General features: G+C 44.2%; 1 protein-coding gene across 1 annotated transcript in view; it reads right to left on the reverse strand.

Moving 5' to 3' along the window:
• Nucleotides 1–577: 577 nt before the first annotated feature.
• Nucleotides 578–18,098, reverse strand: part of VWA5B1 (von Willebrand factor A domain containing 5B1) — a 1,100,054-nt gene continuing 1,082,533 nt past the window's right edge. Inside the window, exon 21 of the mRNA XM_086920192.1 lies at nucleotides 578–1,324. Coding sequence (XP_086776318.1) covers nucleotides 578–1,324 — 747 coding nt within the window. The remainder of the gene's footprint in view (nucleotides 1,325–18,098) is intronic.

Genomic DNA, 18,098 nt, shown 5'->3' on the forward strand with positions numbered 1-18,098 from the left:
CAGTGCTGCATGCAGTGGGGCACAAAGAACAATTAAGACAGCATACCACTGGCCATGCCTGCCATCCAATTTGCCCCAAACAGAAGGTCACACACCAACCAGAGCACTAACTGTGTAGGGCGTATGTATACTCTCATGTCCCACACACTGACTCAACGCCAGCCCATGCAGAAGACTGCAGCTTCTATTTCACGCTTGGCACCTCTACCTAATGACAAACCAACAGGGTATCTAGCGTAATAGCAAGTCAATTTTGTTGACATTAGTTGTCTGTGAGTAATTTGGGCAGAAACATTGCCAACTTAGAATAAAACCAGCAATCTTGGTTTTAAAATCCCACCTTTCCTAAATTCTCATTGCCCAGATATGTCTGTCCTTGTTCTGAGATTTGTTGGATGTGGTGTTGGAGGTGTAACTATAAGATCCTCCATAACCTCATGTTACATAACAATTGGTGGCTCAGTCATGATAACACAGGTATACACCATTTTAAGACTACCTTCTCCTCTGTCTTTTTCATAGTGCATTCCACCACTACAATTTATCTTTTCAATACTTGCTGGCGTATTCACTCCACCTAAACACTGTTGGGGTTGTAGCACAGGACGTTGAACTGCAGGTTCTCATCCCAGTGTCTTAGCAGTACAAAGAGCTGCTGGGCAGCAGACTTCACCGTTGATAGGCTGCGGCCCTCTGGAACCTGCTGCCCTTCGAGCCACATGCAGGCCTTGGCTGCTAGCAACTCCCACTCAATGAAGTATGCGGCTGAGCTGTGCTCAAGCCAGGCCAGTGCCACAGCTGTGGCCCAAAGGGTTCCTTCTTGGTCAGCACTTTGCTGATGCATTATGGTTTCCATCATGGCCTGCATCTCACTGCTTTCATTTTCAGATCCGCGTCCACTGTCAGCAAGGGAGGTGGGTGATGAGTGTGTGCTCTCTGGAGAAGAAAAACGTCGAATGGTGATGGCAGGCGGAGACAGTTCATTCTCTGACTTCATTGCCTTTGACACATGTTCCACTGCACTGCCTGACATTTGTCGCGTTCGTATTGGTTCACTTTCTTCATGTCCGTTCTGTGTGTTAGAAGGAAGATCCACCTCTGGTGTCAAAAACTGGCTGGTGACCCCTGGGCTTCGTGGTTCAGCCTGAGATCCAGTCTTCTTGGTGCTGAAGGAGCTGGACGATGAACTGTGGGAGATGGGACTGAGGGCTGCACGGTGGCAGCTGAAAGGAGACGTCCATTTCAGCTTTTCCAAAGGAATATTGATGGCATCTGAGAAAGTTTGATTTAGAAGAAATGCACCGCAGGCCAATTGCAGAGAGACCTGAGAAAGAGAAGACACAGTGAGAAACTGTAGAGACCTACAATGTGCAGTAACAAGAAGGTGCCTAGATTGATTTGATGTACACACACAGTGACATGGTCAGGAGAGACTTGTAATGTCTAGAAACAATGTGAAAATATTGTCAGGTTCAGTTGCACGATGCTAAAAAGCAGGGTGTGAAACACAACCCTTAATCAACCTTTCACAGAAAGCACTCTTCTGACAGTCCTATCACTGACTGCCCTCTGGATCAAAAGGATACAGGAGGACGAAGAAAGGCAGGAGAATGTTCTAAAAATTAGACACCAGGGTCAGGCAGGTCACCCATTAAAGGTGATAATTGCAAGGAGGTAAAATGAGAAATAACAAATGCACAGAAAGTAAATGAAGACGTGACATAAATAGTGGTGTGAATTGAGCTCAAGAAAGCTACCGCTAAATTCCATTTCCAGGCATCTTTATCTGCCTAAGTTGAGTTGAAGTATTTAGAAAAAACAAGTTACTTATCTGTACACTGTGGTTCTCCAGTATTGATATCTTTTATAGATTCACATGCTTGAATTTTCCCCGTCGTCATGGTGGGAGTCTCACAGTAACAGCAAAATAGCAGTATATAGGTTAAAGGTTAATCTCAATTGAAAATTATTAGCATTTATTAACCAGTTAACCTCATTAAAGAACATCCAAACTCCAGCCGATCACATCAGAGACCCAGAGTATCCATCCCCTGCAGGGCCGCCATACCTCAGATTTTGAACACAAGTGTAGTTAGTAAAACAATATAGGTATGGAAGTTAGACCTGGAAGGGGAGGATGCAGGGTCCCATGTGAATCTATAAAAGATATATATACTGGATAACCACAGTGTACAGATAAGTAACTTTTTTTCTCCAGTATTGTATATTTTATAGATTCCCATGCTTGCTTCAGAATAGCAAGCTGTTCATTATAGTTAAAGGAGGTGGGAAAAACTGATGAACCATCCCACCATGCAACCACAGTATTATAACCAGAATCGCAAACAAGTAACGTAGTATCTACATATATAAAGTAGAACAAATGCCAAAACACCAAGAGAAGAAAACTCAAAATAGTGGTATAGGATACAAATATTAATAATAAACCTCCATAAAATTTGGCCTACCTTAAGCGAACAGATGATGCAGGGCCTCTTGGCCAACAGCAATATCCGTCTTCTGCAAAGCATCTAGGCAGTAGTGCTTTTTAAAGTTATGGACGTTTGTCCAGGTCGCCACCCTGCAGATGTCGGGTAAAGACACTCCGGCAAAAAGGGCCAAGGATGTTGCCATCTTCCTGGTGGAATGAGCAGTCACCTTAGCCACTCTTTCATGACAGTAAACTATAGTAGAAGAAAGCCAATGTGCAATAGATGCTCGAGTTAAAGCCTGACCCTTCCCAGGGGCAGAGAAGGCGACGAGGAGTTGGGTAGATTTACGAAAGGGTCTTGTCCTTTGTCAGTAAAACTCCAAGCATCGTTTAATGTCCAGAGACTGGAGAGCTCTCTCTGCTGGTGAAGACAGAGCAGGAAAAAAAGAAGGCAGGACCACTGGTTCGTTTAGATGGAATGTGGCAGGCACTTTATAGATGAACAAAGGATTATTGCGGAGGACCACCAGGTCCTGTTGAAACTGCAGGTAAGGTTCCATTGCAGCGAAGGCCTGAATTTTGCTAATATGTCTAGCAGACGGCTAAGAGGAACGCCACATGCCATGAGAAATACTTCAAATCGCACTTGTGAATTGGCTCGAATGGAGATCTCATGAGATGCGACAAAACAATGCTCAGTTGCCAGAGAACCAGTGAAATGGCTCTAAAAAGACATTTCATAAAATTCTTTCACTAGTCTGTTGGACCATAGCGACAACTGATTTGAACATCTCCTATATCTTGAAATTGCCACTAAATGAACTTTAATTATTGAGTGAGAAAGACCAGCCTTGGCCAGAGATAAGAGATACAGTAAAGCGTCGTCAGAAGGAGAAGAGAGAGTATGACAAGAGTGCTAAGTATTGAACGGCACTCCTCAGAGATAATTATATCACAAACTCTGTGTGTTGAGGAGCCAGGCCAAACAAGTGAAGTGAGTGAATTCGCGGATGAATCACTTGGCCTTGATCCATGGAAAGCAGATGCTCCATTGGTTGAAGACGGAATGGAGAAGACTCGGATAGGCGAAACAGCTCTGTGTACCAGTGTTGTAATTTAGCAGCGAGTAAGTTAAGCATTAGCAGAAGACATCTTGTATTTAGAAACTATCTTGTCCGTTGTGTGGAATCCATTTTGTATTTCTGGCAGCCATTTTGTTTGCCATGTGCTCACCATGTGCCCTGTCCTACCTTCCTGTCAACTGCTCTTGAAATCTGCATAGAGACAAGATATATTTAGCTTCTTCTGCTTTGCACATGCTCAGTTGAGCTTACAGCTGTCCTCAACTTGTAACTGTCAGGATGTGTCCACCAGAATTAGCTAACTGTCAGCCCCTTCCACTCTCTGTTTGAACTTGTATGTATTTGAAACCAGCATTCTGTACTTGTACCACCCTCATTTGAACCCCTGTGTGGGTATAAAAGGACTAAGCTCCTTCCAGTCAGTGTGCTACTTCATGCATTACCGAAGGGTGCTCTGTGAATGTAGTTCCACCTCATGAGGTTTAATAAACTCTGTCTTTTCTATTCCAGTTTCTGTGCCAACTTCTTCCTATTGGTCTAAGGACTCTGTGCAGAGAAGGGTGAATCCCTTGCACTAGTAGGCCTTGCTGAGGCTCACCACTACACCAGTACTGTCTTACCCACCCCGTAGAAATGAGAATGATACTGCAAGGTTCCATTTGATTTTCAGTTGAACTTTTGGAGTGAGTGGGAATGGAGGAAAAGCATAAGCAACCGTTCCTTCCCATCAAAAATGGAAGGCATCTGGTTGAGGAAATCTGCTGGCGTAGAATTTGCATTTTTTGTTGAGTGATGTAGTGAACAGATCCAGGGTTGGTAATCCCCAACACTGAAGCACCCTTTCCAGCTGAACGGCATCCATCTCCGATTCGTGACACTGCATGGTGTCCCGGCTGAGGGAATCAGCCTATTCATTTAGCACCCCCAGAACATGCTGGATTTGCAACAATATTTTGTGTCGAATAAGCCAGTTCCAAATTCATTGCGCTAGGTTTTACAAAGCCAGAGACCTTGACTCCCTTGATTCTTTAGATAGAACATGGTGGTTGTGTCGTCTGTGCAGAGAATCAACGATACCCTTATTCTTGGAAGAAGGGATCAGAGCCCTAGAAAGACTGCTTTTAGCTCTAACAGATTTATGTGACACAAAGACTCCTGGTCCGACCACCTCCCTTGGACCTGAAGCTCCTGAAGGTGAGCTCCCCAACGTTCCATGGAAGCGTCCGTTGTCATTATCATCAATGGTTTTGTTGGGAAAAAAGGACAGGCCTTGGGAGAGATTACTTCTGATTGTTCACCAGGACATAGCCCTGGTCATCTCTGGTGTGATTGAGACGGTGTCGTCAAAGGAGCCTCGAGATTGAATCCATTGAGAGCCGAGCTGCTCGTGGAGGGGTCTCATTTGCAATTGAAAGTGTGATATCAATGAAATGCAGGATTACATCATGCCCAACATCGACTTGGAAATCCTCACAGAAATGCATCTTCTTGAGGAAAGGGACTGGGCTTTCCTTTGATGACATGAGATTCTTTCCTCTGTGGGAAAGGCCATTGAGTGACTGGTATCCAATGTCCTCCCAGGAACACCAGCCACCTGGAGGGAAGGAGAGAGGACTTTTCTCTGTTAAGATTGAGACCCAGAGAGTGAAAAAGTTGAAGACAGGGATTCGTGGACTCTTTGGCGTCATGAAAGGAAGGGGCCTTGACCAACCAGTTGTCCAGGCAAGGAAAAACCTGGTGCTCAGAATGCTGGAGATAGGCTGCCACCGGCGGCAGACACGTGGTGAAAACTCTGGGCGTTGATTTTAGTCAGAAAGGAAGCACTTTGAATTGGTAATGGCACCACGTCACCTCGAACCTGAAGAATAGATGATGCTTTGGATGAATGGGAATATGGAAGTACACATCCAGAAGATGTAATGTTATGTAACGTTCAGAAGATGTAATGTCATGTAATCCCCTGTATCCAAGAGAAGAAGACTCTCCTGAAATGACAACATCTGGAAAGGTTGACTTTTGATGAACTTGTTCAACAACTTAAGGTCCATATTTTGCCTCCATATGTCTGTCTTTTTCTTAATGAAAAAAAAGCAAGAGTAGTAGCCTACATTGCATTGGCTGTGTGGCACCACTTCCATTGCCTGTTTGTCGAGCAGGAGACTTATTTCTCTTTTGAAAACAGCCAGAGTATGGTTAGCAGTCTTCCACAGAGGGAAATTCTGAGGTTGTTTGAGAAATTTTAGGATTGTGACCACGGTTGAAAACGTCTAACTCCCATCTGTCGGAAGAAACGGTATACTATTGAGCGAAGAATTTGGGGCAGTTTTTAGCCAATTGGTGTGGGACTGGAGTGACGGGTGCCTGAAAATGTTCATTGTCTTCTGCCTGTATTGTGAGGTTTTCCTCCAGATGTGGGACATCTGTGTGCTGGAACTTTCGTGTAAGCTAGTGTGGGTGTCTGACTAAAGGACTGCACTGAATATTGTGGCCAGAAGCCATGCTGATAGTAGGGGTGAAAGCACTGCTGGAGCTGGGACTGAGGGGTAAATTGACCCCTTCCTCTTCCTCGAAAAGAAAACTTCTTCTGCTGTAGATCGGCTAAGGATGTAGCCGTATCTGTGTCTGATTTATTAGTTTGCAGCGCCTCATCCACATGCTTTCCGAAAAGGTATTCACCGTTGAACAGCATGTCAAGCACCTTAGCTTAGACTTCCGGGTGGAATGTTGTTACCTTAAGCCATCCCTTTATGCTCAACACTACAGCACACGCCATCTGCCATGAGGTGGTATAAGAGATGTCTACCGCCTCACCGATGATTTCCGATGAGGCTCTCTCACCCTCTGGGAGTATTTCTCCTTCTAATTGTCTTCAGACAAAATTCCAGAAAGGGAGGAATGTCTGCCTACATCTGCCTATCATATCTCCCAAGGATGGCCATGGCATTGGAGGCCGTAATGGCTGTTGTGTTCAGCGCGGAAAATCTCTTTCTGATATTATCTAACCTGCGCCCTTCTTTGTCCATTGGAGTAGTATATGGCGAAGCAGGACTCTTAGATCTTCTTTGGGCGGCCTGCATTATCAAGGAATCAGGCTTTGGATGGCCAATGAGGCACATCTGAGAGTCATTAGGCGCCCTGTACTTCTTGTCCAATTTTGGAATAACTGCTGGCACAGAAGCTGGGGTTTTCCTCAGTTTAAGGCCTTCCTGCCACAGGAAGTCAACAATAGGGATTGCCCTAATAGAACGATGCGTGGCTGGCTTGAAATCATATAAGAAGCACTCTGTTTGCAAGACAGGCATGGGGCGATCAAAGCAAAGCAAAGCAAAGATCGTGGAAGCTGGCAATATTTGCTAGGGGAAAATAGGCCACTGGCAGGGTGGGGGAGGGCGCTGTGTGTGCTACATAGTCTAACCATTCATCATGGACATCCAAATCCAATTGCAGCTCACCCTCTTCCAGCTGCTGATCACCACTATCCAACGTTTGAACAGGAATCTGCAAGGGTGGTAAGGATTTCAGCTTCGGTGGTGCAGGTGCAGCTTTAATATCAGGGATAGCAACAGGATCCTCCTGTACAGGAGGAGGCTTTTTTACAACATTAGCTTCAGGGAAACACATGTAGTAGTCGCTGAGCATCAGACGTAAGTCTGCGACAAGAGACATTGCAACATTAATGGAGGGTTCTTGTTGGTGTTCTTCCTCTTCCTGCTCATAATAAGGATAATGCTCCTGAAAAGTGTCCAAGCATTCCCTGCTGGTTTGATCTCTATTTGAGAAGGAATATTCCTTTTCCAAATATTCAGAAGGGTCATCTAGTTGTTCTTCTTCAGATTCCTGGCACTTGACATTAAGCTGCAAAGGGCTGTATGTGGGGCCATAAGGACCTTCATTTACTTATTCCTGGAAATCCAGGAGGCGAGTAGGAGGCAGCAGAAATATCTTGGAGAAATCCTGAAATAACGATGCAATTGTTTTTGAAAGTGGCATGTCCATTTTCTTCAACAGGACCTTTGACGGGAACGCCGCCAGGATAGTCGACGGGATACTAGACAGGCCCGTAGGCAGTAACGCCAATGCACCAGTGAGTTTGTCAACGGTGTGCCCATCGACAGGGCAAAGATTCTCGTTGACGACACAGCACCCAGCTGAACTATCGATGGTGAAGCTTTCGTTGATGCAGAACTCCACACAGAGGTTGTCAACGACATCACTACCTCAGTTTTCGTTGACGCCACAGTCATCGTCATCCTGACCGTCGACGTCATAGATGTCGCTGAAGAAACCGTTGATGCTGCACCTGATTTAGAGGTTGTAGACAGAGACTGCCTTGTCTGCGAACCCGTCGACGTGTGGATTTTCTGACAAGGAGTAAGAGGTGCAGATGGAGGTGCAGAGCCGGATCTTTGCTGGCCATGAGAAGAACCAGGTTGCTCTTATTTTGCCCTTTTTTCCACAGAAGACTCCTTGCTCTGAGATCTTTATTTCTTTGGATCTCACTGGACAGAAGGAGAATCTTCTTCCATCCTTTTCTTAGAGGAGGTATGAGGCCTCTCCCCACTCTCGGAGTAAGAACATTTTTTTAACAGATTTTCTCTTCTGAAGCCAAAAGAGTAGTCCTCCCTCATGATCCTTGAGGGTTTTTGAAGAAAAAGTCCAGCAGTGCTTACAATCTCTGGGCTTATGATCTGGATACCGGCAGCATAAGCACTCCTTATGTGGATCTTCAGAGAAAAGCCTGGACTTTCCACAAGTCTTGCAGGGCCTAAACAGCCCTTTTTTGGACTCAAACATTCTGCAGCAAAGACAGGAAAAAGGTACACTCAACACCACCTCAGCTGAAGAGAAGGTTGAAGGAACAGGAACTGCTAGCTGAGAGTTGAAAAGGTCAAGGTAGAAACACTGTGACTGAGCAGAGCTCAGGGCAACTCCCTAACACACACCGTGCGGTAAGAAATCTGAGGGATGGTGGCCCTGCAGGGGATGGATACTCTGGGTCTGTAATGTGATTGGCTGGAGTTTGGATGTTCTTTAATGAGGTTGAATGGTAACTAAATGCTGTTGATTTTCAAGGGTGATTAATCTTATGCTTTATACTATTTAACTGTTACAGTGGGACTCCCACCATGACGACAGTGAAGATTCAAGCATGTGAATCTGTAAAAGATACAATTGTGGAGAAGCACTTTTTAGTGGTTTTCCATCCTTTGAAGCTCGTTCATAGCCCTTCCCTGATTCAGAGGTAACTGTCTCTTATAGACAAGTAGGCTGGAAGAGTGAAGGGCGAGGGATGGCTATCAATTGACTGGGATGAATGGCAATATAGTTGAAGGAACTCATGCTCTCTCTCATCTCCTACAGTTATATGTCAAAAGATTGTCCGCAAAATATCCTCCTGCTACCCTGCTACAATATTGTAGGCAAAATATAAAGGACCAAAATATGGAGATGGTAAGTGGATATAGATACTTAAGAATAGATTTACTTTTCTTGACTCCACATATGCCTTGTCGTTTATTGCACTTACAGTGTGCATTGGTCCCTGGTATGTTACTCAGAATATTAAAGCAGGGCAATATGTTTGGAATCAATATTCTGGTGGAAGACCCCTCAATCCTTGGAGAATCAAAAGATTAAGCAATGTGAACAAGGTTACAATGGGGGTTCACTGACCTATCACATGTAATTGCTGGTGCAAGAATCTGTTTGCTATTTTGGGAGTCTAGAAATATTTATACAGACACGGTTGCAGTTTTAATGCAAAACTAAGATTTTTTTTATATCAATTAGTGTGAATGGTTTTCCACTGTGGCAACAAGAACGTGAGAGGAAATGGCAAAATAAGACTGGAAACAAAAAAATCTAAATATTGCAGAGGGATCAAATAATCTTTCCCCAGGGCAGCTTCATTCATCTTGAATTCACAGCCAGTGTTTCCGGACCACCTCCAATTGGGTAAAGAACTAAAGGCCTGATTTAGAGCTTGTTGGAAAATGTACTTTGTGGTAACGGAGTACCTACTTCACCAAACTGCAGCTCCACCCACCCCATTAGAGTCGGGCTGAACATCAGTATGTTAGAGACAGAGCCCCCACATACATCCTCCAAAGCCTGGATGGAGTAAGGGCCGTCAATGGTTTGGCCATTTGTCTGCCTGCACTCTTTAGAGTGGGTGGGTAAATGAACAGTTTTTACTTTCACACTCCGGTGTTTTCCCCCATGCCAAGGGGGTCATTGCTTTTTATTTTCATGCTTTGGGATTTTGTTTTTGAAAATAAAAAAAAGATATTGAAAGAGAGCTGTCATGTTGAAGGAGCCTCAAGGCACACTTTCAATGCATTGCACCGTGGCACTGGTTCCTGCCAATGCAGATGTTCACCCTCAACTTAATCATGTGGCCAATTCTTGCTTTCTTTCCACTTTATTCTCATATTTCCCACACTCTGTGATGCAGCAGGATCTTTCTTGCACTCCTTCCATTCCTATGCTTCTCACCCAAACCCACTTTAGTCACATCGTTCTATCTCTTTTGATTAATTGTCAAATGTTTTAGTTCTTTAATTTTTTTCCGGTTAGTGACATTGTTGTTCCTCTACCTTTTATATTTCTCCCGTCACAGCTTAAAACAACCTTTTAGTATGTTATTTTCTGACTTCTTCAGTGTTGATGAACTACTAATGCTTTATGTTCACTTGCTTACATTGGTTTTATCGTGAGTCCTTTGTAAGGGATTGCTATGTGACACCGTTTTGTTCTGACAGCAGTAGGCTGACACCTCATCGGTTGAGATGTGCCTTATATAAATGAGAAATAAAGGTGCATGGGTGGTACTGGAATTAGAAGTGCTCTAGGAGTGAATTTCTGCCAGATGACCTTAGAATGACTTGATAAACTACAGTAAACATTCCTGGTGAAATGAGAAGCAGCTGTGTTGAAAATGTGAGAACTACTGAAGCAACTGTTGCTGCCCAGGAGTACAAGGAATAATCCCACAGCCCCCCCCCCTTGTTAAGCTAACTCACCTCCCCCTTCCCCACCAAGATCCTGCCAGGTGGCCATTTAGGGTCTAAATGTAGTGAGTGATGCTGAAAGCATCCACCTCGAGAAAAGGTAAGAGAAGTCCTGAAAATGAGAATTATTTGAAATGTGCAGCTTGAAACTACTGTCATCCTGCATTATAGAGCTATGGTGAATATTGGGAGGCAGCAGCACAAACTGGTTTGAGGCCCCTGTGTTGGCCAGGGATGGAGGGAGTATGACCAGGACTCTTTTCCATCTGGTGTACCTGTTAGACCGCCGATGCCCGAGGTTGGTATCTCTCCCCCAGTTGTGCAGGGCGCCATATTGGCCGAGTTTCCATCCTTGCCAGCCTCCGCCTCCTTAGCGCTTATGGGCAATTTAAAATCTGGGTCCCCGCTTGACCCCTGCCCTGCTAAGCTCTTGGGTAAATTGGTGGAGGTGGTTAATCCACTGGCGCACCCTCTTCTCAACCTTTCGTTGAGTCTGGGAGTGGTTCCGCCAGTGTGGAAGCAGGCAATGGTCATCCCGTTGCTGAAAAAGCCGGGACTTGACCCGAAAGCTCCAGCCAATTATTTACAGGCCAATTTCGCTGCTGCCGGCCCTTGTAAAAATCTTGGAGAAGCACGTTCAGTCGGTGCTCTCCAATTTTCTGGAGTCTCATGAGATCTTGCATGACTCCCAGTCGGGCTTCCGTTCAAATCGTAGCACCGAGACCGCGCTCCTTGAGGTTTCTGAAACCATCAAGGGGGTGTTGGATACCGGGGGCAAAGTCATGTTGGTGTTGTTGGATTTGTCGGCGGCTTTTGACACCGTCCCCCATGAGGGCCTGCTCGCAAGACTCTTTGAGATTGGTCTTCGGGGGACGGTGCTCAGATGGTTTTTGTCCTTTTTAGCCGGCCGCCGGCAAACGGTCTGGACATCATCTGACACCGCTGTGATGCCGCCTTTGGGAGTTGGGGTCCCTCAGGGCTCTATATTGAGCCCGACCCTTTTTAACATCTTCATGACCCCTTTGGCGGCGGTGGCGGAGTCATTTGGTGCCAGGATCGTGTCGTATGCCGACGACACCCAGCTCCTCTTCTCTTGCGAGAGAGGGGCTGACTTTGACGGGGAGAGTATCCGGAATTGCCTTGGGGCTGTGTTCACATGGTTCCAACTGAACAGCCTCAAGTGCAATTCCGACATATCTGAGGTACTCTTCTTCGGGTGCGATACGGAGCCTAGCTGGCAAGCCTGGTGGCCCATCGACATGTTCCCTCCTTCCGGTTCTTCCCCCATGGCTAAAAACCTGGGGGTCAAGATGGACAAGGGGCTGACGATGAAAGCCCAGATCCTGGGGGTGACTGGCACCTGCTTCGGCCTTTTAAAAATGTTGCGGAGGTTTCTGCCTCTCTTGTCTGAGGAGCACAGGAGGCTGACTGTGCAGGCTCTGATAGGCTCCAGGTTGGATTATGCCAACATTCTTTACCTGGGCCTGCCAGAGTACCTGTTGCAGCGGCTTCAAGTTGCGCAGAACGCGGCGGCCAGGGCCATCTTTGGCCTAAATAGACGCTCTAGCGTCTCCGGGTTATTGGTGACGCTGCACTGGCTACCCATCCGCAAACGGATCGCCTTTAAGGCTATGACTTTGGCCTACAAGGCGCTCCATGCCGTGGGAGCAAAACATCTCCAAAAAAGACTGGCTTTTTATCACCCGGCCCGCGCGCTGAGGTCTGAATCTCTACTTTTGGCCGCTGTTCCGCGTGTTAAGAGGGCTCGCTTGGGCGGCCGCTCCTTCAGTTTGTTGGCTCCACAGATGTGGAATTCACTACCGCTCCCACTGCGGGGGGCGACTACTCTCCTTGATTTTAGAAGAGGACTTAAAACTTGGCTGTTTACCCAATAGGTTTGCTAGCAGTTCCTCTCTTTTTGTCTGTTTGCTTTTTAACCTTTTTATCTGTGTTGTGTTATGCTGAAATCAGTTCTCCTTACCTAAAGCGCCGGGACACTCTTTTTGAGTAACCGTTGCGCTATACAAAAGAATAAATAACATAACATAACATAACATCTCCAGGCAGTGAATTCACTTTAGAAGGAAATTAGCAGCAACATTAAAATGACAAGCTGTAGCAAAGAGGTGGGGGGTGCACTTCACTTGATGAAGACCTCTCCCACAGAGGTTAAACAGTGTTAGGAGATTTACAGTTGAGACAGTTGAAAATGTCTACTGTGAGGTTCCCTAAAGGTAGACATTGTGATCCAAATAACTGACGATTATGGATGACACGTTTTTAGAGAGAACATTTGAGCAACAACTCTCCAACTTGTACAGTAGGGCTGCTGGGGAAATGCCTTTGCTCATATTTGTTACATTGGTCATACTGCCTTAATGATTGTACACAACTAACTAACACTCACTGATTTGAATAATGCATGTGCACATGGATATAAACCCAATGGGAAAGCTTCAAATTTGAACCCCTAAAGAAAAATCTACCTATAGATAAATAGATGCAGAGTGTGCCTGGGAAGACTACACCTGCAATTTCACGTAAGCTTGACTTTTAGCAATATAGTTATATATATATTGTTTCTTGATTCTGTGAATTTGATGGCCTTTGGTCAACCACTCTCCATGAGGAAAGTGGAGGCTAGCAGACTGCAGAGATATCTCCACTCTTGCTGGTAGAAAAACAGGCACTGTACAAAAACATTCTTCCTTGAGGTGAACTCCTTAGAATGCAAGATGGCATCCAAACAGAATGGCACTCATCCTCTGGTGAAAGAGGATCTACAAGGCTGTCTTAAGGATATCTGAAAGATTGGTAGACCAAACTGAGAAAATCTTTCACTAGACCAAATCCACAGAGTTAAAGCAAAAATGACAGTGGAGATAACTGATATTGCAGAGAATATGCAATCAATTGAAAAAATAGGAGACAGTAAGGAGGAGTGCATTTCAACCCTGTCCATGCCCACAAAGAAACTCAACCATCAGATTCAAAAAAGGAAAAAGACAAATGCAATTACTTGGAAGACCGATTGAGTTGAGATGGTAGAATATGAAATATGAAGGAGTCAACTGAAAGCTGGGATCTGGAGACCTGCATCAAAATATTTCATTGTATCCTATGACATGGTAAATGAGGCACTGTAATAATGGGATGCCCAAGAGTAGCTGCTCCCATGGAGTCACAGGGTGCCTGTCCTGAGGATATAATCGACACATTTCCTTCTCATTGATAAAGGGCAATATCTTAAGAGAAGCCCGGAAATGTTGATAGATAGCCTTCAATGACAGTGGTATTCAATTATATCAGGACCTCTCACAGAATACTTATAATGCAAAGCTCTGACCTCAATCACAAATAAAAGTCAGGCAATGACAAATCAAATACTGTTGGGCTTCCCCATTTGCTTTCCCACTTGAGTTCAACTCTAACAAGCATGTGGTTTGACTTTCTGAGGTGATACTGGATCTGAAAGAGAATGGTCAAGCCTATTTTTCACAATCCAACTCCTTTCTGCCAATTGTAGGCTCCACAGTGGACAGTCAAGTGTGTTACAAAACACTGAGTGCAGAGCAAACCATTACTTTATTAACCCTATTAGACACTCCTTTCAATATATTCTATTTACTGAGGCCTTAATTCCTAATTACTTTTCCATGATCACTTAGCTTGTAATTCCGATTCTGCCTTCTCCTGGCATTTTGCTCAAGATCATTACCCAAGCCTGTAGCATCTCTGGATTTCTCATCTACCTTTTAGCTTCCATTTGCAAAACACTGCTTTCAATCTCCACTCACTTGCGCACAGCTGCCTCCCATTTTTAGGCTCAGCTGGGATTTAATTTCCAAATCATTTCACTAAATTGTTTTGCTATCTATAAATCCATATAGTCTTCAAATTACTACTGATTTTAGATTTCCTCAGAGAAGGTAATAAGCTGACTATGCAGAAATTAGTGTTTTTCAAATTAAACTTCCCTGTGGTCGCAGTCAACTATTTGGTTTACATGGGCTTTACCAGATCAAATAGAAAACTCTCCCTTAGGAACTGTACAGCTCAAGCAGGATTTTTCTAGTGCTGGGTAGATTTGCTTAGTGTTCTAGGGGTCAATATATATTATATTAAATTGAATACGTTCTTGGCAAACATTTTTTGTCATATCATCTAGATTAGGATCCAGTTTACTTCACTTGGGGCCAGATGTAGGACTGCTATTACCGGTCGGTAACGGCCGAAATTAACGAATTTCGGCTGTTACCGACTGGTAATAGGCTTTTGTTATGTAGGGGGCAAATTTACAGATTCGGTAAATACCAAATCGGTATTTACCGATTCGGTATTTACTAAATCATCATTTACTGATTCTGTATTTACCGAATCATCATTTACTGATTCGGTATTTACCTAATCGGTAAATGACATGTAGGAAGCACTTTAAAGAGTGCTTCTGTGCTTTAAGGATTCGTTATTTACCACTAACTATTAGTTGGGGGTAAATAACGAATACCTCTGTAAATGCAAATCTGTGCATTTACACCTGTGCCATGTGACAGATATACATGCTCTTAGGGCATGTGTGTGTGCCACATGTGCACACAAGCACTATTCAGGGGTGCAACAGTGTGTCAAAGTGACACCCTGCCACCCTTGACTCTTTCCCTATTTTACCGAATCGGTAATTAACGATTCGGTAATTGACATTCATTCCTATCGGCCTCCAGGCCCATAGGAGTGAATGGCAATTACCGGATCGGTAAATTCCAATTTGGTAAATACCGAATATTAACGATTCGGTAATTTTTACCGAATTATTAGCTACATAAGATTTACCGATTCTAATATACCGAATCTGTAAAATTCAGTATTTTAGAATTGGTAAATCCTATTTACCTACATCTAGCCCTAAGATCCATAACTGCACTCACCATCAATTTCTCCCAAAGGGCCTCTAAAAATGCCCTATGTAACTGGTTCACTGTTTTTATCCTCTTTCTGTGAACATAGTAAATGAAGGATCCCATTGGTCGGTGGCTCTGAGTGCTTCTGTTTCCAGGTTTGTCTTGAAACACCAGCAACTGACCCATACAACCAAAAGTGTCCTGCTGGAATTCCTCAATCTTGAACAAGCTTCAGGATTTAATTAACACTTAAATTGCGATGAGAAGTGCTTTCTGAGCCTTGGAGATGAGGGAGTGGGAGAAGGTTTGGGAAGAGAAGCAGGATACATGCATGCATCAGCTAACACACTGGGGAAGATTTCTTTCCGTATCATTGAAAAGGGTATGTTGTATTTGCTAAGGTTTGAAAAGTTTTGTTTTATTGTTGGAAGTATTCTTTATGGAAGGGAAGTTGGTCGGACTTCATCTTGGCGAGATTGTCTGGGGGACTGGGAGGGAGTGAGGAGGTGGTTGTTAAAGAAGATGCTGTGCACTGCCTTCAGTACCTAGCACGTTTATGGTATGATTAGTCAATTGGACTGTTAGGTGATTAAACTCCCTGGATAAACACCACAAACAAGAGGTTGTGAGGGACTTCAAGGAGGGCCACTGTTTACTGATTTTGGGAAAGGTTGAGGATATGGATGTGATGCTTGTGGATTCTTAGGCACTGAGAAAAATGTATAGAGATTTCCTAGATCAGCAATAGATCTGATCTGGGTTAAATTAAGAGGTAAACTAATTTGGGCAGGTAATTTTAACAGTGTGCATGACCATACAGTAGATAGACACCCACAAAGTGGATTCACAATTGGTGGGATACCTGTGCTGACCTGGTTTTTGGCTCTATTTCTAAATGATGGTGACTTTAAGCTTGCTACCATCCTGGATCTCTATTCTTAGCTTGTTTTGGTCCTTTTAGGCCCCTTTTCAGACCTAGAAGCATAAACTAGAGGATAGCTGCTTTATATGATGATAGATCCCTTATTCTTGACTCTAATCCATCTATTGCCTTTTGGCTTTGGCATAATTATGTGTCCTTTCATCATCCTACCTATAGTAGAGGGTGGATCCTGTAGTTCTGACTTTATATTACATATTGGTATGGTTTGTGTATGTACTCTGATAGAGTTAAGTGTCTATTTCATCCTTTTCGGGACTTCAAGGCCCAGAACCAGAGAGACTCCATTTTGCTTTCTGCCTCTGCCGATTGAGGTGCTTGCAGAGTAAAGGTGATGTTTTAGTTATGAGGTGTTGTTCGCTCTTTGCAAACTAGAGAGAACCGGCCAGAGCTGAATCTTATCAAGAAGTGTCCCTGGGCTCAAGTCTCTAGACGAAACAAGCAGCTGATCACTGTGAGGGCGTCTGGAGCAGGGAGCCTGGTGTATGGATCTGGTAGGAGGAGGCTACTGGCTGGAACTTTCTACTATAGGAGAGGATTCCATATTAGCGAAGTGCAGAAGAGGCGGAGAGTCAGTTGGCCTTTGGAACAGTTCAGTTCAGTTGATTCTTGGAATGGTAGAGTTCAGATGATTGCTGGAGATGGAGAGAGAGCAGTCAGATGAATCTTGGAATGAAGTTGGAACTGGCAGCTGGAGCTGCCAGTGTATCAGAATGTATTAAAGCAGTTGCCAGTCAGATGGAGGAGTTGAAGCTGCCAGCTGGAGCAGTTGAGCCAGTGGAGTGAAGCCGTGGTGACGGAGGGAAAGAGAGAGCCCTGATTCCACCAGAGAGAGAGAGAAACATTCCTTTCTTATAGGGTGAGGTATTCTAAACTAGTTTGCTTTACACTTAAACATTAATCTTGTCTTTTATTTCCTAGGCTAGATTCCCTACTGTCTGATTAATCCTTTTTCTTCCAGCGGTGTGCAGTCTGTTATAATTCATTTCCCTTTTTATGTGTTAGTAATAAAGCTTTCCATTATAATAAAGAGACCCCGCAGATCTGTGTATGTGTCTATTCCCCTTTACTTTTCAGGCTATGTCTAGATTGCTAGTTATTGTGATGTTATAAAAATAAAGGAACCCCAGTTCTTAGTGAACCATTGTGTAACTGTTATTATTTATAATAAGGTTAACCTTTTTTCTAGTCAGATGCTGTTATGTGAACGGATGCATCTCCCGTCCAGGTAAATGGTAACTGAGCAAGGGAGTAGAGGAGTACTTGTATTTGATAATAACCTTTGCATATTGTGATTTGGCCATTCTTGTGTACCACATAAAATATAACAATTGCATATGAGACATCTCCAGTAGATATTAGATGTATGAGAGAAACTTCCCAACAGAGAGAGAGAGAGCAGAAGGTATTCATAGGAAAGTGATCGTCGTTGTGTAGTGGCGTTAATGAGAGCATTGATTGTGGTCAATGTGTATACCCACAGGATTGTGGCTTGAGTGAGCACTGATTGTGGTCAGTGTGTATACCCACAGGATTGTGGCTTGAGTGAGCACTGATTGTGGTCAGTGTGTATACCCACAGGATTGTGGCTTGAGTGAGCACTGATTGTGGTCAGTGTGTATACCCACAGGATTGTGGCTTGCGTGAGCACTGATTGTGGTCAGTGTATAATGGTAAGTTATCGGAACTGCCCCCTTCACTATTAGTAGGAGGGTAGCATAGCCTGGGTCTGAGTTG

This window comes from Lissotriton vulgaris, chromosome 5 (genome assembly GCF_964263255.1).
Source record: "Lissotriton vulgaris chromosome 5, aLisVul1.2, whole genome shotgun sequence".
NCBI lineage: Eukaryota > Metazoa > Chordata > Amphibia > Caudata > Salamandridae > Lissotriton > Lissotriton vulgaris.